We start from the raw sequence: 25162 nt of genomic DNA, 5'->3' as shown, positions 1-25162 counted from the left end.
GCGAAGTGAAGCGCCATGATCTGAATTGTTGATATTTGAGTTGAATAGTCATGATCGGTTCAATTAACAGCACAGGAGAAGATGTGGAAGTGAATGGGTGCAGCTTTGAGGGACTTGCAGCCCAGGGGCCCGCAGCCAAGATTTCAGGGGCCACTTTTGGATTCTTTGCTGACTGATTCATTTTTGTTGCACTGTTGCAGACTGAACGTGTAATGACAGGGGTAAAAGTGTGTAAGCTTCTGTAGAGAGGCGACCTCAATAATGTCTGTTAGAGAACCGAACTGCAGACTGCGTGGATGCTTCCTGGAATGCGGCGGAGGCAGAGGTGAAGGAGGTCAGGTGAAGTGGAGGTCAGGTATACCTGGAGGCGCTGCCGACCTGAGGAGAGGAGGAGGAAGAGGAGGACGAGGAGGAGAGGAGAGGCGAGGGAGGGGGGAGTCAACCCGGCTCCTTTACCTCGGGCTGGCAGCACAGGAGGGAATTGATGAAATGCCCCGTGGGGCAGGTTTAAACGCGCTGTTTTCCTACTCCGGGCTGAGAGACGGAGCGGGGAGTAGTCGGCGTAACGTGACCGAACGTACAGGTACGATGTCTGAGTCCGCGAGCTGAGTCGTCAAGTAGATCCGCAGATTTGTGCCCGCCCGTCTCGTTGCTGGAATCCCGCTGGTCCAACAGGAGGAGCACGAAAAAGAGAAGAAAAAAAAAAGAAAAAAAAAAAAGAACGGAGGGAGTTTGTCAGTTTTAAGAACAAGAAGAAGACAGTCCATGCCGACGACATCTTGAAACGGAGGGTGAGTGTTATTTATACTCAAATGTGAAACAGTAAACTGGGTTATGGTCCGCGGCTGAAGCACCGAACGGTCCAGGCTTCCAAGTTCTTATAAGAGTGAGTGCTTCCAGCAATTACGTCTTAGTAGGAAGTATTCGCCTACTTATATTTCATAGAACTTAAAGGGATATTCCGGTGTAAATTTAAGCCAGGGTCTAACACACCGTGACACCGAGTAAGACCCCCCCCCTCGAGAGATCAAGTTTGCAGACCGTTAGTTTACGTAGACTTAGCAACCTCAGAAATGACCGCACGATAACAGTACACTGCAGTATACGCCTCCAGCAAGAAACCGCCGTCAAAAAGCCACAATTAATGCTCATAACAGCACCAAACTTCAGCAATATAGTACAAATAGGGTCGCAGCGCATAGTTCGATTTATCAAACCTCCGCTGGCCGGATTGCTATCAGTGTTTCCAGATCTCGCGAGAGAAACGAGCAGCCAGCTCTGTGGAGACAAGCCCCCCCAAAAAGCGACTTGGCGTCTCAAATAAATAAAATAAAACAGGTGACCTAATCTACCACATTGTGCAAGAGAGAGGCCACTTGATAATAATAGATATATACACACACACACACACACACACACACACACACACATTTTTCTGTGGCATAGGCAACAGTAAATTAGCAGTAAACTCAGCCAACCTGTCTTCTTAAACTTTTAATAACTAAAAATTTAACTAACTAACTAACTATAAATTTTTAAACTTTTGGTGCCAGCATGCTGTATTAAATCTGCATGTGAGCGCGTATTTCGCACATGCAAAATCGACAGAATGCTTTCAAGTCATTGCCCACCAGAGGTCGGATCCAGTCCCTCAATGCACTCTCTTTCACCCATGCTTCACAATATATATATATTTTTTCTATATTTTCCCCATTTATTCCCGGGCATTGCCAATCTGTCGCTCCCTCAGGTGTAGTTATGCGTGGGAGCTGGAGGGGGGCATGCTGGCTTGGTAACCAAGGAAACAGGGTTATGGACGGATTCTGGAAAAGGACAAAGTAACTATCTCCTTCGTGTTTCGCTTTATTGTGAGCATCAGGAGTGTACAGGGAGCAAATCAAGCCTAAATGAGCAAACACACTTACAAGCCCAAAAACCTGCAACTCGCAACTACCAATATTTATAAGCGACTTTACAGAAAAACAAGGCCGAAGTCGCTTATAATGTGGACTTGGCAACTGTGATTTCTATTGTAAAGTGAACACAACTCACCACTCTCGGCAACAGCTTCCTGTTGTGGGGAAGTCCCTGCGAGTCGATTACCGAGTGCAGTGGAGTTTCGCAGCTCAAGGATGAAGATGTATGATTATTACTCTATTGAAATGCAATCAAAGTTCATATGTGTCTTGCCTACCAGTTCATAACAGTCATTATTGAGAGCGAGCAGGGAAAAGAACGGAATTGAGCATTTCTAACTGCACTCAGTAATCGACTTGCAGGGACTTCCCCACAACAGGAAGCTGCGGCAGGAGAGTGGTGAGTTGTGTTCAATCCGGCTAAGCTAGCTGCTATTTGATGCTTTAAACTATGTGCTGTGACCCTATATGTACTGTTGCTGAAGTTTGGTGCTGTTCTGAGCATTATTTGTGGCTTTTTGACGGCGGTTTCTTGCTGGAGGCATGTACTGCAGTGTGTTGTTCTCATGCGGCCTTTTCTGAGGTTGCTGAAACTACGTAAGGTAGCGGTCTGCAAACTTGATCTCTTCGGGGGGGTCTTACTGTGTGTCACGGTGTGTTAGACCCTGGATTAAATTTACACTGGAATATCCCTTTAAAGGCCTAATTATTAAAAAATAATATGCCGTCATCTACTGAAAAAGCCAAATATCTGGGTTTTGTTTTGAAATCTGTAGCCGGAAGTCACATATTCAATGTCGCGATTTGCAACAGAAAACGTGTTCCGGTCACACCGAGCGGCTGCAGTCGGGCACATCGATATCTAGGCAATTTGGACACAACTTGAGATTAACAGTTCAGTGTGTTGCCTCTATTTAAAAAAAAACGGATGAATGCATTCCTTGTTGTCATTTCCATGTAGGTTAAACCCCGTTGTGTTGTTGTATTGGAGTGTGTGCACAGGACACTTGCAGGCTTACTGTGCAGGCACTTGATCCAACACTTAGCAGTAATCTTGTTTGGCTGATCCTACTGCATTAACCCAACCCAACTGGGCCAGGTTAAACAAAGTAGGCCTACGCCAATAGCCAAATGTACCACTAAGGATAAGGGTGCATGGAAATTGAGTAGGATCAGGATTTGTCACAGAGAAGACAGCGCTATTTGAGTAGTTTTTACATCTCACCACATATTTTACATGAAAAGTACCTGAATAGTCACACCTCTAATACAAGGCATCCATTTTTTAAATCCATGAATCAAATTCAAGTTAGTGTATACACACCTTTAGTGTGGCACAGCTGTCAAACATGGAAAAAAAAATGAAAAGTAACAATCTGGAAATCAAAAATGATGATTAATTGCTGTGCATAGTTTACAACCAGTCGTGTCAGCGGGGAAAAATAAAGACATAGAATAGTGCAGCTGATGGTGTTGGAGCCCTGGTAGTTCGACTCAACTCTGGCAAGAGGTCCTTAACCCTTCTCCATCACGTACCTCTTTACGCTGTCTCCTTCCACTCCTGATGCTGTCTGTAATTCTGATGTACTTATCATGACACCTTAGAATCCCTGAGATGACCCGGAGTAAACCTCTTGGCTTGAGTGAATATACTTACCTACTCTGTAGCCCTTTTCACACAGAGTCTCTTTTCGCATTGAAAGCTCGCCTATGTACCACCTTTGTTTGTTCACACTGAACAATAGCAGCGTTGGCTTAAAGCCACTCCAGTGTGTCATTTCACACAGCATGATGGCGCCGGCAGAACCAAAATAAGCGTGACAGCACACATTATGATGTTGACATCTGTGTGTTTTCCTGTTTTGTTTCGGTTTTTCCCCCTAATCAGACACGACCAGTTACCACATTACTGTTGTTTGGTCCTGTAACAATGCTTTGTGGGTCTTTTCTTTTATTTAACGAGTGAAGGATCTGCTTAGCTGTCAGACTGTGAAACTCCACCAGACCAACACGCCCCTGCCAGCTTTTCCATGTCAATGTTTCCATGTATTTTTACTCCGTCTCGCCTCTGCTGCAGCTCTGATACTACCTCTAGAGGAGGATCAGAGGGTGGATGGGCTCAGCAAGCTCACATATGACCAGCGATCTCTGGCATATAAATAAGACCCGGTGTGCTCATCTAGACATATTTGTCCCACAGCTATTTCTTGATGGTCGGCTTATCTGTGGAAGGCCCGACTCCTCACTCCTCTGCTTCCTTATAAAAAAAAAACAGATCATTCCCCAGTGGCTCGCCCAGATTTCACAACTTTTTCCAGTTCATGACATGGATTAACTTGAAAACAATCATGTTAAACTTCAAGTAAATAGTAATATTATTTATAATAATAATATATCATTTATTTTTGTTTATTTATGGACTATTTTAGATGTGATTTCTTTATGTTCCCTTCACTTGATTGTGTTGAAATAAGGCTGGAACACCCAAGACAACCTAAGGATAAGGACTTGTAGCATTTATTCAAGTAAATAGTTGTTGCGGAATAGAACATAAAACAAAGTCTATTAAAATAAAACATTCGATCACTACTAGTCTTCATGTTGTTGTAACCTAAAGTTGATTCTGTGTAGTATTGATATTCTAGTATGAGGGGTGCCTTGCTAACTCAGTTGGTAGAGCGCCCTTTTTTTTCTTTGCCAAAGCTGCCCAAGGTTCATATCTGACCTGTGGCCTGTGGTCTTTTGGTCCCACATTAAAAATGTAAGTATAACTACATATAGCTTCAAGGCTGAACTTTCCCTCTGAAATGTTGACTCTAGATCTACCCAAGAAGGCGTATTTAATTTCCCCTTTTCCACTTTTTTATGTTCAACTGTTAATATTAATTGCATACATTTATTAAAGAAAAAAATGGATCTTATAATTACTCCTTCCTTATTTCAATTGTTTTTTTTTCAAGCACATTTTTCATGCTTTTCCATGGCTGAAATACTAAATTCAGTGGTTTATTTCATAGACAGATATTTGTTTTGCATTGACTTTTAAGGTTTTCTGTCTTTTTGTAATACCGTACCGCGCCGAAGCTCTATCAGATCAGGCTGCTGTTAGTGTGATGCTTTCAGTCGTGCCGTTGTGATTCGCGCCACACTTTGGTTACCTTCCTCAGTATAGATGGCTTACTGCGTGCCGCGCTTCAAAAGCTGGACATGACAGTGTTTTACATGTGTCATCTGGAGGCAAGGATTTTTTTAAACGCGGCACGGGGATGTATGTTTGACATTCGACCCGAGCAGGAATGTGAGACTCGATCGGCCGGCTCTCTTCGCGATGACAGGGGCACGTTTTTCTCAGCTAGGTGAGACAGTTGGAGGTTGCCGTCAGAGTGACGGTGGAATGTGGCAGCGGTGAGCGGGTAAACATTCTCCCTCCATGTGCTTTAGCACGGTGGTTTTTCTGACATAAGTTCCTATACATCCCCCAACATTAACATGTTGCACAAAAAGCACAAAGCTGAAATGCAGCCGCTGCAAAAATTCTGATAAAGAGAGGCTGCGTGAGGCTATTTCTACTTTCTTCTCGAGCAGTAGCCCTTTTGTGTCCTGCTGTGGATTTGTTCACCGTGTCAGAGGGCAAGTTGTGCAAGGATAGCATGCAAGCGTGCACCACGGGGACCATGCAGGGACCATTAAAAAGTTGGAGTTATGCGCAGGGATGGTCAGGGATATCAAATGTTGTCGGTCTGAATGAATCCCTGTCTTTTGAGTAAGAATGTCACATGGTACCCTCAAGGCAGCTCTGGCAAAAAGTTGTTTATCAGAGACGTCTGTATTAACATATTCAAGGTTTGATATCTTTCTAGAATGGATTCTTTAGTGTTCGAAAAGTAGTCATTTTTGCCTTGTATTGACTTTTGCAGAAATACTCTATTGTACCGTACTTAACCATTAATAAGCTCATCTGCCCATGTGGTTGTGACACGGTGTTATTCCCTGGACTGGACCATATGGATATGGTTAAGGAGACAAGGAGGAGCCTTGTCAAGAGCAGCTGGTTCTCCTTAACAAAGACACCAGTGAACAGATTAGAGGCTTTACCTCTAAATTTAGTGCCAGAGCTGACTCCCGCTGAACACACTGACTCTGCATCAATACTCATCAAGCTACTTTGTCTTGGGCAATATTAACTTTGCATTGATTGATTGCAGTGCCTGTCCCCCCCACCACCACCACCTGTCCCACATGAAGAAGAAACATACAGACCTACATTGAATAAGATGATATGTTTTCTTGAACCTAGATATTATACAGTTAGTGAGTAACATGTACAATCTGCAAAAATGTTCAGCGTTGTGGGAAGTTACTGAGCGGTGACGTGTTTCCTGCGCCAGGCGCAAAGGTCTTTGGCCACGGCGGTCGTTATGAGTTTTGCATGTACACTTCACTCGCTGCGGCGCAAGAGATAGGAGCCGGCTTTCCCTGCCTCCTATTTCAGATAGCAGGAACTGAACCAGCATGGGTCCAGTCAGGTATGACCGATTTGAAGCACTTTGCAGACAAACTAAAATCTGGGTTTTTTTTTTTTTTTTTTAGAGGACTGCTGGAGTTTGTAGCATCACTAAGATGCAGCAGTGCAAGAGCATCTTCAGAATGCTGCTGTGTTCTAAAGGAACAGCTCAGACAGCGCAGAACGAACTCCTTGACTGCAGCTCTCAGGTTTGAGAGAGCACATCAGTGAGGAAGTCAGGAGTGCTGACTTTGTTTCATGTCGTTGTAGTCATGTTTCAAGCTAAAATCTTAAGCATTTGCTGTTTTCCAGCTTCTTAAATGCTGTTTTTCGCTGCTGTTCTTCTTGTCGTTTATGATAGTGAATGAAGCGTCTTTAGGTTTTGGACTGATGGTTTGACGAGCAGGGCTCTGTGTTTGCAAAACTTCTCGAGTTTCTGATGAGGATTATTTAAAATTATCCTTTTTTTTGCAGAAAAAAAAAACATGTCAGACATATGTTACTGCTGGAAGCAGAGCATTTTCATCTTCATTTATTTAAAAAGGCTGGTGTGCTGCACAAGTAGGGTGCTTTGGTGCATCCCACTGGTGATACATGGTAATAGCACATCTGACAAATTACTTTGACATACTAGCTGCATACAAGAAGAGACTTAGACAGAATACAATTAAGTCACAGATCAAATGTTACAAACAGGCTTGTATTGTATTGCAGTGTTATCCGATGGTTTATTTTTCTCAAAGAACCAGAATACCTTATACACCAAGTGCAAGATGGCGAGCGATAACTGACGCTCAGGTTATGTGTGTCTCTGTAATCAGTCTTACCAAAGCGGTAAGTTCTTGCACATTCCACTGAATGTTGACACCTCTGTTTCTTGTTAACTGCAGACAAGGGTAAAGATAAGGCCAAAGGCATCAACACCACAAATTTGGCTGAGTGGTCAAGGTCACGAATAGGAATTAGCTGAGGTGAAGCAGGGCTTAAAGGCTTGTGACTCGTTGTCACTCAAACTGCCACAACCCTTATTATGAGACACGTTAAGCCTTAATGTAATTTAAACAAATTAGCTATGTACGATGCAGAGTCAAAAGCACAAAAAAAAACCAACAACCTGAAAATCTCTACTCACAAGCATTTGTTATCATATTTGTGTAAAATCTCCTCACATCCGGACAGCAATCTTCTGTAGACTAATTTTGCCACTTGATAGCAACTGCCATTTTTAAGACAGGTAAGCGCTGTTTAAATAAATTGTACAGTTAATGATGAATTCTAAAAAAACTGACTGACTTTGAAACGAGGGAACCCAATGTGTAAAATGAAAATTCCTGGGGTTCATGACTCATCGCCACTCTAGTCTATTATTTCAACTCAGGTTAGTTGGCTAACACAAAAATATCTTCTTCCTCCCCTTCTCTTTCATTTCTGTAAACTTTCCGAGGTACCATGGCTACAACTAATCATAAAATTTCACTGCTGTAACAGCAAAGACGTCATCAGTGACCGCAGGACCCCGAGCCTTTTTGTAATTTGGCCAATCAGAGATGATTATGATCATCAGTCAGTCAGAACCAAATTGCACCAGTTTTCACCGCCTGAACAAGCTGCTAGTCGCTCTTTAATTCAGCTAATCATTTTCGTCATAGCAGAAGGGGGAGTTTCAACAGGACATGCCATAGAAAGCTAAAGTCATGCCCCTTCCTGTGGACCTCATGGGACTTTCTTTGAAAAATACTGTACAGTAGTTAATGGAGAACGGCAAATTTTGGATCCTTCTTTTGCTCAGCAGCCACCAACAACACCGCAAACTCTGATATTTCATTAGTTTTATAACAAACTACGACTTTCTTGACTTGGAAATTCTTTTTTTTATTATTGACAAATATCATCTGTGTACACAGTTCACTCAGGATCAAAATATATATTTGTCTCGCTCCATTTGTCCTCTCAGTAGGGTTCAGCAGAGGGGATGTGACTTTGGGTTTCTATTTCCAGGCTGTTGTAATTTTCTCTCTTATTACTATTCCTTATTTTTGTTAAGTTTTAATACTTTTGGGGGGGAACATGATTTGCGCTGAGCTGGTCTTTTTCAGCTCTTTGGTGATTTACCTCTGTAGCATTTTGATAGATAATCCTTTATACAATATTATTATTGAACAATATTATGTATATACAGTGTAAATAGTACATGTCTTACCTTTTTATAATATTGTTTTTACTGTTATAATTGTTTATTGTAATATTTCTGTCCTTTGGCTGCTGTGGGACATACATTTTACCCACTTGCGAGACTAATAAAGGAATTCTGATTCTGATTCCCAGTCTGTCCAAGTTCTAACTCTCAGATCATCAGCACTCTTCTCTGGTCTGAACTGCGTGAATTTAATCCGAGAGGGACACTCATTGGCTAATTGGGTTTGACTGACGGACGGTTGTATGCCTGTGAATGGCCACATTAAAAAGAAAAGATTGACTGCCTGCCGGCCCATTCAAAGCCTCCGATCTGCAGAGGCACGTTGAGCACGTCCGGTACCTACACGCTCGACTGGTTTCAGGTCAGACTTGTCTGACGGAATTTGTTGCTTCAGTCTGTCTTTAAAAAAAACAAACAAAAAAAAAACCTGTCTGCTGCCTTGGAGCGTAGCCCTTCTCCTCGAAACGCTACTTGACAAAAAAAAAAAAAAAAAAAAAAAAGCTTTTAATTTGCAAGCGCCCGGAAACCCCCGTCCCTCCCCCTCCCCTCCCTCTCAGCGCTCCCAGACCGTATCTCGTCTGCAGAATAAGAATTCGAGCCGTCGGTGCACGGCAGCGGAGCCTCGCTAAGACCGGGCCGACCGGGGGACGAACGAAGTGTACCGACACCGCGAACACTTGATTCCACTCGGCGAGCGTCGGGCTTGCCCGCGGGGGGTCCATGGCCTGACCCGGTGCCGGCGACGGGATCATCAGCTGCAGCTGAATTCAGCCTTCGAGATGCTCCGAGCTCTCTGCAGCTGCACAACAACACTGTCACCGATACCGGCCCGGGGACACAGCTATGCTTTTCAGGCGGAGAGCGAGGTAACGTGAGCTAGTTTTTTTTTTTTCTTTCTTTACAGAATGGAAATGAAGAGGGGGAAGAAAGACAGCAGTCTGTGAGACGGGAAGAGGGTCTGTTTTTTTTTCCTCCATCGACGGGAATGCAGTGATTGTGGGGAATAAAGAGGGGGTGGCGCTGGGCCGTGATCTTGCAGAGAACGGGTAGAAGGTGTGGGAGGGCTGGAGGAGGCTCCTTTACACGCAGAAGCCCTTTTCGGCTTGGCGAGCACTCATGTTCGTCTGCGAGATCCAGTGTCTTTTTTTTTTTTTTTTACAAAGCGTGTGTGTGTGTGTGGACATGAAAGCTGTGCTAGAAAGTAAATGCCTCTTTGTGTTATGGCGGAGACTGTGGGGTGGTGGCCACTGCTGACTCCTCTGTGTATCACCACCCTTATTGCTCATGCATCCATCTACTTCTGAGAGCCAGTTACATAACGATTTTATACCTCAGGTTTCCAGATATTTATAACACGCTAATAATTGTCTGGTGTTTATAAGAGGGGTGGTGGTAGTGGTTCACTGTCGGTGATTACCACCAGGCCACAGTGGAAACACATGGATGCATTTAAAAGGGGCCCGCTTGTTAGTCATATGTTTTTTTGTTCTGTTGTGCAAGTTCTTTCATATGGTCACCTCCTTAGAATAATAGCCTACAGCATACGTCTCCCCCCCAAAAAAAGAAACCAGAACCAAATATAAAGCATGTGATATTTATTAATCATTTCACACAAAAAAGGTCATGACAATAGATGACTATTTACATAGTCCCTTGGGGTGAAGACATGTCTTGAAAAGCGCACAAAATTGCCTAAGTCACTCTGTCTTGTGACTTGGGCAAAAATAATTCAGACTCTGGACAAAGGCCATTATACTACACGGGTAGGATCGCATGATCCGGTCAGCTGAGGATGTCGGTGATTTGACCAGAGGTGGGGGAAAAAACCAACATTTTTGTCAGAAATGACTTGGACCATTATTTTATAAGGTGACAAAATTATTTCTCACCAACAGCACCCTTTACTATGCTTGTCCTGTTATAACACAATATCACATCGCACTGTGTAGTCAAATCTAATAGGGCAGCAGTAACAAGTGGAGTAATATGTTGAGTTGACGTCAAACCGATTCATTGTTAAGACCACTAATAATCAGAATATTGTATAAAAAAAAAAGGAAAAAAAAAGGCTCATCACAAGTTCCAAGGGGCCTAAAGAAGAGATGTTTTCAGGTTGACGATCTTTTTCTGATCAAGAGTCCAGTAGCAAATCTGACCCCAGAGAATGGTTTCATTTTTCAACACGAATATTAAGCATTTGTCATAACATATAAACACAAGTGTTTTGGCAGACTCCAAAGATGTCCTTGAGTTGCTTGTTTTTTCCTGGCCGACATCACGTCACATCTGCAACCAGACGAAACTGGAATCAGGGAGTCCTGATATTTGAGAAGCTCAGGAGGAAGGCGAGCCATTGGGCCATGTTACTTGATAATTTATGAGCTCCAGCTAGAGTTTCTCGTGAAAAGGTTTCAAAATAACATACTCGACCGCGAGCACTTGACAAAGTGATTTGACATTTTTAGGCTTTTGGAGATAGAAAACTTGTGACCCGTGGTTTAGGTTCACTTTATTATTATTTTTAAAAAATAAATGCGGGTTGTCTAGCTTGCTCGATACTGCTCGTCACTGTCTGGACGTTTTAATTGTCACCTTCGTGAAGCACAACCATCAGCAGAAATATTGATTTACAAAATTCAATTCAGAACCGTCAGTATAGGTACAGGATGTTTAAGGAAAGGAGCGTGCCTTGTTGTCTTTGGATGTTGTCAGGCTGCTTTGCTTCCTCTAATCTCCCTGTTCAGGATGATGCCTCCATAATGTAAGTTGAATGACTCATCCAGATTTCTCCCTCTCTCCATCTCTACTCTTCCACTACTTCCCCCGCCACTCTCGCCCATGCTTCTCCATCTCTTCTGCTTTTGTTCGACACCATCTCATGACCCCATTGCCTCTCCTGACCCATTCAACCACCCCTTTTGTGCCTCCATCCCTCATGCCCCCACTCACATCCCCCGCCTCCCTCCCTATATCCTCATCTCGCCTCCTCCGCCCCTTCATCCCAGGATGTTGCGATGGTTGGTGTGTGGTCGGGTGGGTCCAGTTTGGATGTGGAAAGCGCTGCTGCTCTTTGTGGCCATTGCGTTCGCGGGCCAGCTGCTGGGGGTCATCTTCAACAAGAGGTATCTGGCACAATCTCTTTAATCTCGATTTTAAGCAAGTTCCAACCTTTGAATTACAATCGCTAACCTTCCAGTTTGGTTGCACTAGCATGTTTAAAGGGTAACTTTGCAAATTGTCAGACAGTTTTGTATCATTGAATTGTGGGTAGTATGTGCAAATCAGCAGTGGGAAATGGTAAACACATTTTTGCTTCATCTGGCTGATTTTAGCTGCCTACAGATTGCACTTTTTTTTTGCATGCCCTCACCTCCAGAGTGGGCGGACGTATGGAAGTGGATGAAGAGAACTGCAGCTCTCTCTCTCTCTCTCGGAAATCTTGACCAAATTTAGAGCAAACTGTAAAAACAGACACTGCAGGTCAAATATAAACCAGTATTTTGTGACTGCATTTATCTTTCTTGCCTAAATTATTGTCACAATTATAATTTAGTGTACTTTTAAGCTGTAATACGAGAGTTTGTGAACAGATAGATAAAAACTATACCCAAATTATAAAACATACCCCTAATTAATGCTGCAATTAGAAACTGCATGTGATGCTTCATTAGTTCTAAAACGTACTATACTTTCTTCTGTGACAGAAAATTCTGTGATGATAGTGAAGTTTGATATCGATTGGCTAAGATTTAGAATTTAAGATTGGCTTCATTTATCCCACAATGGGGAAATTTGCTTGTTACAACAGCTCGAGATGCAACAGTACAGGAAAAAGACTTGAAAGCGAAAATAAAGAAAAGCAATAAGATATCTACAAAAAGATGGCAATACTTGTTGATCATTTTTTTTATTACTTGTCATATTTTCATCATTTGCAAAGACCAGGTGGAAAAACATTCAATTTAATTCCTTTATTTTGAAGTGATTGGATGTTGTGCCAGTACTGCCTCTAGGTTGTTTCCTGAAATTTGGTAGCACATGCAATAGATGTAGAGGAATCGTGACTGGCAGACAATATTGACAATATTTTTTTTGAAAATTAAAACGCTCACTTCCCTTTACTTGTCCTCCAGCAGCGTCCAGCCGGCTGCCCGCTCCATCTTCTCGTCGCCTGATGCTCAGGGACCCTCTCTGGGCTCTTGTCAGCCCCATACCCATATAATGTTCCTCAAGACCCACAAGACGGCTAGCAGTACAGTGCTCAACATGCTGTACCGCTTTGGAGAGGAGCGCGACCTCCACTTCGCCCTCCCCCTTGGCTACCAGCTGGGCTACCCTCTCCCCTTCAATGCTCACAGGGTCAAAGGTTACCGAGGTCCCAGAGCTGTGGAGTTCCACATCATGGGAAATCACATGAGATTTAACAAGCTTGAGGTAAGTTCTGGGAAGGAGCTACTCTTAAGTAGTAGGTAAGGATGGTGGGAAGTGGATGACACAGTGGATAATGCTGATGGGATATTTTGTGGTTATGTAAGGACTCAGCCTCTGTGATAGCTGAGCTAATGGGGCTCCCCAGTTCTCCATTTCTGCTAATATGGAAACAATACTGTAATAATCAAGGTCAAGATTGTGAAGTGCTGAGCAGTGGGGGAAAAAGTATGCTGGTCTGTTGTTTTTGGATGGCCACTGGCCACAGGTGTGTTAGTACATGTAAACCCCCTCTCTTTGGAACCACTGGTCCAGCCCATTTACACATTTAGCAGGTTGTGTGTGTGTGTGTTCTGACATACGCCACGCTTGGAAACAAACACCAGAATCAAGACCACATTACCATGAAAATAGGTGTACCTGGGACTCGGACTACGGATTATTTGCATGCAAATGTGACCTTGACTCCGGTGTTTGTCGCCAAATGTGTCTCAAGTCGGAACACAAATACACACTCGGCATGGCTTTGCCCTCTTCCTGCCAGCGCCTGCTTCTCGTTCCCAAATCTGCTAGTCGCTGAAGCAGATAAAAGCCAATATGTACACTCTCGCAGGTTTAATGTGCTTACATGGTCACTCGACATGGTACACAAAAGGGTAACTTTACTCCTTCCTCTGTGCTGCTGAGAACGGTGGAGGTAGAGAGGGTGGGGCGTGTTGAGGACCGGGTCTGGGTGGCTGACACAATGGTTTGGTTTGCCCTAGTGTGCTGGTCCTGAAGTGCAACGACTAGTGGTGCTCAATTTGGCAGTGAGGGTATATCTGATGTCTGATGTTATTAATATTACCTCTGCATTAAGGGGCTCCTTAAAATCTCATTATTTCGCCCAGATTGGCATGGTTTTGCAGGACATAAACTAAGGACGCTCTGATGGATCTGGCACTGATTGTTCCCGGTTACTGCCAGATATGCGTTGTAAAAAGTTTGATCCCTGGTCTCTTTAAGGTCTGATCAGAACAGCCGATCAGATCAACACAAGACAGTTTCTCCACGTGTCACTAATGTATCAAGAAACCTGGGAAAAAGTGTTGGAGGTGGTGCCCCATTTGGTCCTATGAAAGCTGCTCAGCTGCGACTTTCCAATTCAATTGGAGCAAATGTATCAAATTATGATGGTGAAGCGAGTTGTGGGGGTTGTGATGATGTGTGATAATCACTGTTTTGCAGATGCTTCCGTCACAATGTAAGCATAATGGAAGAAGTCCTTTTGGGCCACAGTGCATCACGTGACAACCGTAATTTCACAGTCTGGCACTACGAAAACCGGCTACAAAGCCTGACGCTCTTCCTGGGAGCTTAGTCAAGATCTGTTCTTGCTGAGCTTTGCTATCACTCCATCACTTCTGCTATTACTCACTTCTGTTGCGATGTTGTGGCTTTTGCATCTATGTCGTGACTTCTGCATTTTTGTTGTTTCATTTGCGTTTGTGTTGTCTCTTTTGCATTTCTGGCATGGCTTTTGTATTTGTGCAGTGGCTTTTACATTGGGTTCAAAGCTTCTGGGCGACCGTAGCCTCTTCTGTTTCTCTCTCCTTCAGATACATTTTAGAAATCAAAACCTTTGAGATATAGTGCTAGGATTGATTTTCCTCTGAAAGGATTTGACTAGTTACTGGTGATCAAGTATAAAATCACTCATTATGTTCCTGTTGCTAAATAAAACTAAACTAAAAGTAAAACATCTGGCTGTTGTATTTGAATTGCATCACATTAAAAGCACGTTTTATGTTTTCCTCTTTTTTTTCTTAGGTGGAGAAGGTTATGCCTGCAGACACATTCTACTTCTCTATTATCAGGGACCCAGTCGCTCTCGCCGAGTCATCTTTTGCTTACTACAAAGAAGTAGCGCCTGCCTTTCGGAAAACCAAAGGATTGGGTGACTTTGCCGACAACCCTCACAAATACTACGACCCCCGCCTCCGTAACAACCACTACGCCCGGAACCTTCTATGGTTTGACTTTGGCCTGGACCACAATGCTAATTTCTCTATTAGTCTGGCCCAGCGTGGCCAGGCAATGATCCGCCAAGCCTTCAAGCTGATCCTGGTGTCGGAATACTTCGACCAGTCCATGATCCTGCTGAGACATGCCCTCTGTTGGCCGCTGGATGCCGTCGTGTCATTCAGCCTCAATGCTCGGCAGCAGAAGCCCAGTGGCATTGGAGGGATCAGTGGGAGTTGGGTAGGCAAAGCAGCAGCGGCCGCTGGCGTTGGTGGTAGAGGAGCACGTTCACAAGCCAAGGCGCTACCAAACCTATCACTAACAGAGGAACAGCGCGAGAAGCTGAGACAGTGGAATGCCTTGGACTGGTACTTATACAAAGCCTTCAACAAGACCTTCTGGGAGGAAATCGACAGGTTCGGTCACGCCCAGATGGAGCAGGAGGTAGCTCTTCTCAGGACGCGGCGGGACGACTTGGCCCGGGTTTGTCTGAGGGACGGTGGGAAGCCTGTGGAGGCACACCGGATCAGAGACAAAAACATCCGGCCATTCCAGAGCGGATTAATCAAGATTCTTGGGTACGAGCTCCAGCCGGGACTTGACAACGCCACCAGGACAGCCTGTCTACGAATGATCAGGCCAGAGATCCAGTACAAAGATGTGCTGGATGCTAAACAGTTCCCACGGGCTCCGGCGATCCCAGCTCAGCCCGGGCAACAAGTTCCAATGGTTGCAGCTGCTGGCTCTTTTTTAAGACAAGACTTGTCTCGGACAGGAGAGAGGCTAATAGGGGGAGAGGCTGGGGGAAGAACAATGGAGGCAGACTGGGATGGAAGCCGTTTAATTAGGGGCAACCGGACTTTGATACGAGGCCAAGAAAAAGGAAGGTTGAGATAATCTGTGGTAAGTTCTGTCCAGTATGGTACCATTTGGTCCTCAAATCAATGGACTAATGAAACTGAAAACTGAGCTGAGTGTGGTTTACACATGAGAAAACAAATAGTTCCTCCTGATCATTTGCTTGTTTTCTTAAAAAAAAAAAGTTTTTTGTTTCAAACAGTTGAACTCTTGTGGACTTGACCCTTGACCTCTGAGCACCTGGGATGCTTTCATTTCCCGCAGTAACAAGTTGCGGAGAGTTGTATCTTTTTGTCTCAACAGAAAGGACCACTGTGTTTTTATAAAGGAGAAGCTCTCTGCTGCTGTTTATAATAATGTCAAATTCGACAGCAGACACAGGGTTTTATTCCCTGTTCATGATTATACTTTTGAGAGTTGTGACACACAGTCGTCGGGATGCACACGCTTTGAACTTGTCAATGTGAAGGTAGTATAACCCTAGTTTTTACTTCTTATGCATTACCCCTACATTGAGTCACTGAGCGAAGTTGTTTTTCTGAAAGATACCTTGTGGTATTTGAAAGGCACAGGCCATTTTAAAACATCATATTTCCTTGCTCAGTGTGCAAAAATTTAGAAAAACTTCTACTGTCGATTGCCTATATTAAAGTTCCTTTGAATAATTTATATTGTGCAGTGCTTATGAAAAGCATACACCCCCTTGGATGTTTTCTTCATGAATCATGGTCAATATAATTAGACCTCTTAAATGTCAAAGTGAAAACAGATTTTCACAAAGTAATGTCAACTAATCAAAAATATCTAATGTAAAATAACTGATTGCATAAGAATTCACCCCCTTCAAGTCAGTATTTTGTAGGTGCACCTTTGGCTGCAATCACAGCACTGAGGCTGTGTGGATAGGTCTTATTCAGTCCTGCCCATGTGAACACTGCATTTTTATTCCATTCTTCTTTGCAAAACTGCTCAAACAATGTGAGGTGGCACGACGATCGGGCATAAACAGCCCTTTTTAAAGTCGAGCCACAAATTCTCCATTGGATTGAGGTCTGGGCTTTGGCTCAGCCTCTCCAGAACATTCACCTTTGTTGTCTTTAAACCATTTCTGTGTAACTTTTGCTCTATGCTTCGGGTCATTTTCGCAGTGGAAAATAAATATTCTCTCAAGTTACATGCCTTCCAGGGCCTGCTGCTGAGAATCATCCCCACAGTACGATGCTGCCACCACCATGCTTCACGGTAGGGATGGTGTGTTTGGTGTGTGGTGATGTGCAATGTTTGGTGACCGCCAAACATAGCATCTAGTCCGATAGCCAAAAAGCTCCATTTTTGTTTCATCAGACTACAGAACCTCCTTCCAGTTGACCTTGGCGTCTCCTGCATGCCTTTGGGTGAACTCAAGCTGAGATTTAATGAGCTGTCTTCAACAGTGGCTTTCTCTTTGCCACTCTCCCATGAAGCTTTGACTGGTGAAGAACCCGGGCAACAGTTGTTGTATGCAGAGTCTCTCCCGTCTCAGCTCCTGAAGCTTTTAACTCCTTCAGAGTAGTCATCTTGGTCATCTTGGTGGCCTTCCTCGCTAGTCTTCTTGCATGATCACTCAGTTGTAAGCGATGGCCTGCTTTAGGCAGAATTACACGCCATATTCCATTCTATTTCTTAATGATGGATTTAACTGAACTCTGGGGGATGTTCAGGGACTTGGAAATGTATTTGGATCCGTACCCTGACTTATACTTTTTCAAAAACCTTTTCATGGAGTTGCTTGGAGTGTTCTTTTGTCCTTACTGGCACTTCCAGACACAGGTGTCTTTATACTACAGTCACTTGAGACGCATTCACTGCACTCAGGCTATCTCCATTTTCTGCAAGCACCAATGGGCTGGACCGCTCTTGAATTAGGTCCGTCAATTTAATGGGGATGAGTATTAATAATGCAGTCACTTATTTTGCATTATGTATTTGTGATTAATTGACACTACTACACTTACCCCTACTGTAGAAATCTGTTTTCACATTGACATTAAAGTGTTTTTTTGTCAATTCTTGTCAAAAAACCCAAATTACATTGACCAAGATTCAATTTATAAAAGTGATAAAAGAGGGTGATATTTTTTATAGGCACTATGTATACAGTAATTTACAAAATGAGAGGTTTTGTATATTTCCATGTGAATTAGGAAGTAAAGTTGCGACTTGGAAAAAGGGTAAAAAATAGCATTTGATTCTGAATGTCAAAGCAATGTCTTGGTTTTTTTTTACTTAAAACTCTGACTCTAATGCAATATTAATCCATGAGAGGCACAAACTGGGGTTAGAGTATGTTAACAGCTCTGTTGTTTTGTGGTTTAAAGTCTGTACAGGCTGGTATTTAAATACAAAAATAATTTTGATAAACCCACTATTTCACTCTAGGAGACCATTCAGCTTCAGAGTCAATATTGAACTCCACTGAGAACCACTAACTAAAATATCTGAGGCCTGTGTTTCTGTTCAGGGCTGCTTTATTTTAACCAACCTACAGGAAGCTGGTTAATGTCAGCATTTGGGCACATTCCTTCCTGCCACTATTTGCTAGATGATGGAATGTATCCATTTGTCTGTCACGTGCACTCCCAAGTCCCATGGAAATCCATTTGTTTGTCATGATGTGACGTGATAATTTTGTACCAGACTTTGAACAATGTGTCAGCAGGTATTTTTATTAATAAAAAAAAGTGATCCCTTTTTTATAGATTCAGTACATCAGATTAAACAATTTTAAATCAAAAGACAAATGTTAGGGCCCCATGTCAGTACAGTTAAACACAAACACACTTAGGCTGAAATTTTATTAGTGTTGGTCAGGAACTCACCTCGCCACTACTTACAAAAACAACACAATATTAACCTGCAAATTAGAGGTCAGTCAGAGCAATGCATATCTTTAAATTTTGGTATATGTATTTGGAATATGGTTTTCTGTAACTGGTCACATCTTGTGACATGCTGATGTGATGTTAAATTACTGAATTGCTGAGAAAATAAGTCCATTGTTGCCCGTAAGTCCTTCCAGACGGTGGTTAGACCTGACTTTGCTTGTGCGGTGGGTGGAAACCTGTGAATAATTTATTTTATGCATCATTGTAAAGCGACCTGTGATAGCTTGCTGTGAAAAATGAGACCATGGCTGAAATGATGGGTGCACCTGAGCGGTGATGCTTTTAGTCCTCAAGTTCCTCCACATGAACACCAATTATGATTTTAAAAAAAACCCCATCTCTACCTCTTCTCCAGGGACATGATGGTGGACAAGTTATCACTCAATAGTCTTACGTACACATTATAGTCCATGGCTGCCGAATTGGCAACTTTGCACACACATAGAAATGTGCATTTGTGTTGCAGACTTTCATTAGACAGCTTTCGCCAAGAGCTTCATTGTCATCGTCGTCATCGTCACAAACACATCAGTGAGCCACACTGTTGCACTGACTGACATGTTCTTTCAATTGATGAATATGAGTCTTTTTAACATATGACATTTTTGACTAGCAGTGCCGCAGTGCACTCAGGTGGTTGCATGGTACAAGTCTAGAGAACTGGAACATCGGAATGCATCTCCTAAGGGGTTTAAGGAGGCTCCAGAGGGTAAATGGTACCTAAAGCAAAGGAAATTATGGCTTATTGCAAAGGTGTATATTCTGTATATAAGGTGATATTCAGCCTTGTCAGACTGTTCTGGTGTTTTTATGCGAGGTGTTCTGGAAAAACTAATTGGAATATAAAACGGCTCGATTAGTAATGGAGTGGTTAATGCAGTTGACCTCTACGTGGGCAACCACGCACCGCATGGAAGAAGAGTTTAATTTTACAGCCCTTTACCATTAGGCTTTGTGAGTTTATGGTTTTCCAGTAGTTTCAAGGAATATTTCCAGCGTTGAGTCCCAGCGTGGTTACGTTAAGGCAGCAGGTTTTAGGAAAGGTTAAGTGAGCAGTCAGAGCACTTCAGTGTAGACATCGGTCCGCTTTGGTTTTCTCGTGCTGCTATCGGTAAATACAACACAACATAATATTTCCTGTGACAATGAAAAACGGCAACATGAAAAACTGTGGTTATTTATTTATTTATTTATTTTACTTTTACAGAAAATGGCCACAACAAACCACAGGGTTTTAAAAAGATAAGGCCTTCATGGAGTCTGACATTTTTCATCACTAGGGCTGAGCAATATATTGATATTATATAGTTATTGTGATATATGATTATATATGGTCTTAGATTTTGGATATGGTTCTAGGTGGTACATCGTAAGTGTTTTCTTTGTTTTAAAGGCTGCATTACAGTAAAGTGATGTCATTTCCTGTACTTACAAGGCTGTTCTACTTGTTCTAGTAGGGGTACCAGCCTTTACGGACTTAGTCAGTATATCCAAATAAGTGGTGATTATTCAAAAATCCCAATTTGTTTAAGCAACAGTAGTCACGTCTACATTATCCTCGCATAATCAACATCGCAGTATTGGTTGAAAATAGATTTGATTCTGTCGCCCTGAATTGGTAGTTCTATCATTTATTGAGTGTTTAGTTGTTTATTTCAAAATATCCATATATATATATATATTGCAATGAAAGTATTGCCATAGGTGTCAAAGCTTGGAGGGGCTTGGTCCAGCTGCAAAGTGTTCCAGTTCAGCTTGTACCGAAAAATGTGCACAGGCTGCTCAGTGTCTTCAGGTTATTGAGTGAAGGCTCTGGAAACGGCGCACAATGTGTCGGGGCTCTGATTGTGCGTCTCTTTTAAAATCTTGCAACGTTAGACGGAGCGATGCAGACAAAGAGTCCTCACACAGAACAGCAGAGCGCGTTCTTCGTCCTGTGCAAATTGAGTTGGAGTTGCGTTACAGCGGACGGCCTTATGGGGGGGATTGGGTTTACTCCATTGTGTTTTAATGGCTACCTCCTCTGTTTCATCTGGTGGAAAGGAGATCAGGTTTTCCAGTCCCCTGCGGTTTAGACGGGGGAGTAAAAGGGACGAATTAACTAAGATGTAAAACGAAAGGGATGCGCCTGTGTCTTTTTTTTTCTTTTTCTTTTTTTTTTAAATTGTGTTTTCCTCTCTCCAGGTAAACACTGGCTCATATTTATTTCAGTATGTTATGATTCGTATAACTTTGCTCCTGCCAGAGTGACTTTTTCCAACTGATTAGAGGATTGCCTACCATCTTGCAAGTTTCTAGGTGAAACATTCTTCCTTTAATGTTTTTTTTCTTTCTTTCTTTTTTTTTTTTTTACAAGCTGTTCCTTGAAGGAAATGTCAGGATTTACATGTCATGGGCAACTATAACTAATAAATCCAGGTTTTGTTAGGTCACACCATATGGATATTAATATTTAAGAGTTTGTTATTTGTCATAATAGTCATTATTGGCTGACTTCTCCAACGTGTCACTTCTTTCTGGTAGACAGTGTGGTTAGACATTGTCTCTAATTTACCTCAAACAAACCTTTGGAATTTCTGTACTGTTTATGTCCTGGTCAGCCAAAATAAACATGAATGCATCGTAATAAAATGTCAGTGAATGGGCCGTGATGTAATGCAAAACATGTGAACCAATGGCCAGTTTCCATGAAATGTTTGTGTATGGTTCTGACCTTCCTTACAGAGCCACCACCAGGTCAATTCCCTTTTGTTCAGCACTTAACACTTTACTGTGTGCATTGCCCTGAAATGTCCTGGGCAGTCATTAAGAATCTTAATAAGCTCTCTCCTGCACCGCCCTCAAAATGTCCAAAAATGTCAACTTTGGATGTAATATATCTCATTGTATGCTGATTGCTATAACAAGACATACACCTTTTTTGATTTCGAATGACCTAACCTTTTAATACCCCCATCGGGACAGACTTTATATGTTTTATCTCCATTGCTAAGGCCCACGAACAGCAAAGTCATCAGTATGTTAATCTGACATGGGGTTTTTCATTTGCTCCAATATCATCATTCATTGTTGTGATGCAACCAGGCCACACTTGCTTCTGTTACAGCGAATACCTGCTGTTCTGGCCTTGTACTGTTCAACGAACCGTAGGGGGAAGACTAATGCACGGAACAGTTGCAGTCACAGGAACACAGTAGGGTTTGTTTCATGCCTTAGGATGCAGTCATATTGTGGACCAGGGCTCAAAGATAAAGTCCCTCTGTATTTATTATATTCTAATTGCAATTTGTATATTCTGCCTTAATCAGGGTTTGTTCCCTTCGGAGGTGTACGATGATGTTGAGGGACCGTGTGTCTGTCACAGTATGACTTACTATTGATGTTGATGAGGAAAACCTCGAAACTGCAAACACTAATCCATTTGTCCAGTTAGTGTTGAAACACTTACGACAAATGCCACTTGGTAATTATGGCTGGGCCATGATTCAGTATTATAGTGCATCGATTTCACTGGCATTGCGCCGTGGTTATGTGGCCATGTAATGGTGTTGTTCTACGAAATGTAATCGTCCACGTAATGGAATTGAAGCAGAAACAAAATTGGTCACCGAACATTAATTTTGATTTATTTCAAGTTCATATGTAAAGATTTTGTCATCATGTCCCTCTGCCTGCTCCCTTTTAACCTACATAACAGTATTCACTAAAAGTCAGGCTGTGAACTAGTGTCTGTGAGTTTGAAGCATAGATTGAAGTACCAGACACTGAATGAAAATACAGCACCTGTTCAGTCTAATAAGAATTGCTTGCCTGGCGCGTACACCAGAAAGGTTTCCTGTTTGGGTTCACAAGTTCCTGATCAGCTCATAGGCTTTACACCGTGCTGAAGTTACAGATATTAAATTACATTTTGAGGCTTATGTAAAGTTTTTCAACCATGAAACCTACATTGATTTAAAAAAAAAAAAAAAAAATCATTCTAGAATTAATTTTCAAACGGGTGTCCTTTTCAGTTTCAGTGGTTGCTATTGTGCTCCAAGGGTCTCCAATAAGTTTATCATTGGGGAGTTCTACTGTGTACTGTGTTAAATTCCTTCTTACACTCACAGTTACAGAAACACACTCTTTGCTGATGGGTAACAAAAAGTAAAATGATGCTCCTGTCTTCCTACATACTATTTAGCTTTCTTTTTATTCTACCTGGATAAATCCGGTTAAAACGTTTAACTGATATGATAGTTTGTTTTCTTTTTTTTTCCTTTTAAACTTGACTAGCTTTTAAGTTTTCATACATGGACATGTATGTAGCCTATGTGTGTAAGACTGTAAGAATAACAGTTACTCATGTCAAACCTCTTCAAATCTTAGTTTTCAGGGGTCAAAAATGAGCAAAACCTCTGGTACACAGTGTGATTTATCTTTTTTTTCATGCACACTCGATTCAAATATCTTTCTTTTCTGTTCTACTATTCCCAGCACCTAGAGTTATTACTGACAGGAGGTACTTTTATGTTTTCTGATATTCTCTCAAGCTGTTACAGATTATACCGAACTGGAAGTGCAAGTTAATTCAGAAAGCAACAGTGTATTTTGGCTTGGCTCTTACTTGAAACCGCGTGTTTCTGTTAAAATGTGTAGTAGACCATGCTCTTTGTGTGCATCCATTGAGTTGATTTTGGTTTTTTTTTTTGTTTTCTCTTGTACTGAATAAAAGCAACGGTTCTTTAACTTCACCAACTCAATCTCTTTAATCGCACATGTCGTGTACCGACGCACACTTCAGCAGCTGGATGATAAAAAAGGTTGATAGCATCGTCAACTTGAAGTCAAATCAATCAGCTGAAGGTCGACGCAGGTCATCCACTAATTGGAAGTTTCAAGGGTCGATGCCCCGGATCCACCGGCTGCATGGCAGAGTGACCTTGGGCGTGATACTGAACCCCATCAACATGCGCCAACCACCAAAATGAAGGCTGGGTCCTCTCGTAGCCTGAGAAATTTCCGCCCTCACAAGTCCTGTTTGCACCGCACTGTAACTTAGAGTTGCTAGACAATCAGTCTGGTCGATTACCAGGTTCTCTGTATGTTGTATTTGATTGCCGATAGAATACATTTGATTTAAAACATCCTCCTCAGCTGTACACCTCTCACTCCTCCCACATTGGTGCTGCTCCTCTGGTCCAAGCATCCACTCTGAAAGCTATGGGGCACCGTTCATCTGCAGCCTGTAACATGACATTTGAGATGACCTGAGTTCAAAAGCTATGAGCGCTGCAGCAGGTATGCTGATAGGCAAGCATTGATTTTGTAGTTGTACTACTACTAACTACTGCTAAAAATTTCATTTTTCTTTCCATGGCCTGTTTTATGCATGTGTGGCTGATTATTCCAGATTATAGAGTTTGATATCTTACATCATTTAATTTTTCCCTGACATATTGAGCTTGAAAATAGCTTCCAGCGTCCAAGGACACCAAAATGCCACCTGCACTATAAGAAACGATATATGTACGTTTCTCTGTTAACAAAGGGGTGTGCAATGACGCCCAGGACACATCAGTTTGACTTCATTGATTATTGAAATCTCTCGACCAATATCAATCCTGTCTTATTATTCAAAGATGTATAGAAAATGGCATTTTTGGCACAGCTGTTGAGGCGCACCGATGGCTGATCCAGCTGTGATCAGCAGCAGCTGTCGGAAGAAACAGCGTCTCATTTCTCCCAAAATGTATTTCCTTGTCTCCTCCGAGAAGACATAAGGAGGGAAACGTGGATGCAATTTATGTGGAAAGGGACATACCTAAAGACAAATTAAAAGAATGAAGAAATCAGAGAAAAAATTAACACATTAAGACTTGCTATTGAAACTAGTAGGCTACCTATAATTGAATTTGTTATTATTCATTTCCATGTTTTTATACTACATTTTCCTTTATACTTTGTTATGCCTCATATTTCATAACTTCATAAAGTGGCAATATATAATGATTTTAGTTGAAAACCTTGAAAATGAACTAAAAATGATCAACAGAATGTATAGAAGTAGCAGTTTTGACTGACATAAACTGCTGCTGCCACCCTCCCCTTTTATTGAGGAGCAGGTTAAGTCTATGGGCCAGGTGGGATCTCATGGGCGGGGCCAGAGGGACACTAATGTAAATATTCAGCGGACCACATAATCAAGGAAACTATCAAAGAAGGAAGGAGCCATTACATCCACAAATCTTACTTAAGGGCCGCATTGTTGTGCTGGTTGTATTGATATCTGTGGGGGATGCATGGAGAAACACACAAAAACCTCACATGTTGTATGACTTCTGGTAACAAAATG

At 42.3% G+C, this 25162-nt stretch overlaps 1 protein-coding gene across 8 annotated transcripts; it reads left to right on the top strand.

Moving 5' to 3' along the window:
* Positions 1-154: 154 nt before the first annotated feature.
* On the top strand, positions 155-23561 carry gal3st4 (galactose-3-O-sulfotransferase 4). Of its 8 annotated transcripts, none has more exons than XM_037112307.1 (4): positions 155-791; positions 11623-11739; positions 12751-13051; positions 14855-23561. In XM_037112307.1, exons 2-4 carry the CDS (start codon positions 11624-11626, stop codon positions 15941-15943), a joined length of 1506 nt encoding a protein of 501 aa, XP_036968202.1. In that variant the 5' UTR covers positions 155-791; position 11623; the 3' UTR covers positions 15944-23561. The 8 variants fall into 8 exon arrangements, with proteins under 8 accessions (XP_036968202.1, XP_036968208.1, XP_036968207.1 ...); XM_037112308.1 differs by lacking the exon at positions 155-791 and adding an exon at positions 838-886; XM_037112306.1 differs by lacking the exon at positions 155-791 and adding an exon at positions 8903-9483 and having other exon boundaries at positions 12754-13051.
* The last annotated feature ends 1601 nt before the right edge of the window (positions 23562-25162 follow it).

This window comes from Acanthopagrus latus, chromosome 10 (assembly GCF_904848185.1).
Source record: "Acanthopagrus latus isolate v.2019 chromosome 10, fAcaLat1.1, whole genome shotgun sequence".
In the NCBI taxonomy this organism is placed as follows: domain Eukaryota; kingdom Metazoa; phylum Chordata; class Actinopteri; order Spariformes; family Sparidae; genus Acanthopagrus; species Acanthopagrus latus.
Note: the sequence above shows the minus strand (reverse complement) of the source record. Positions and strands in the feature narration are given on the sequence as shown.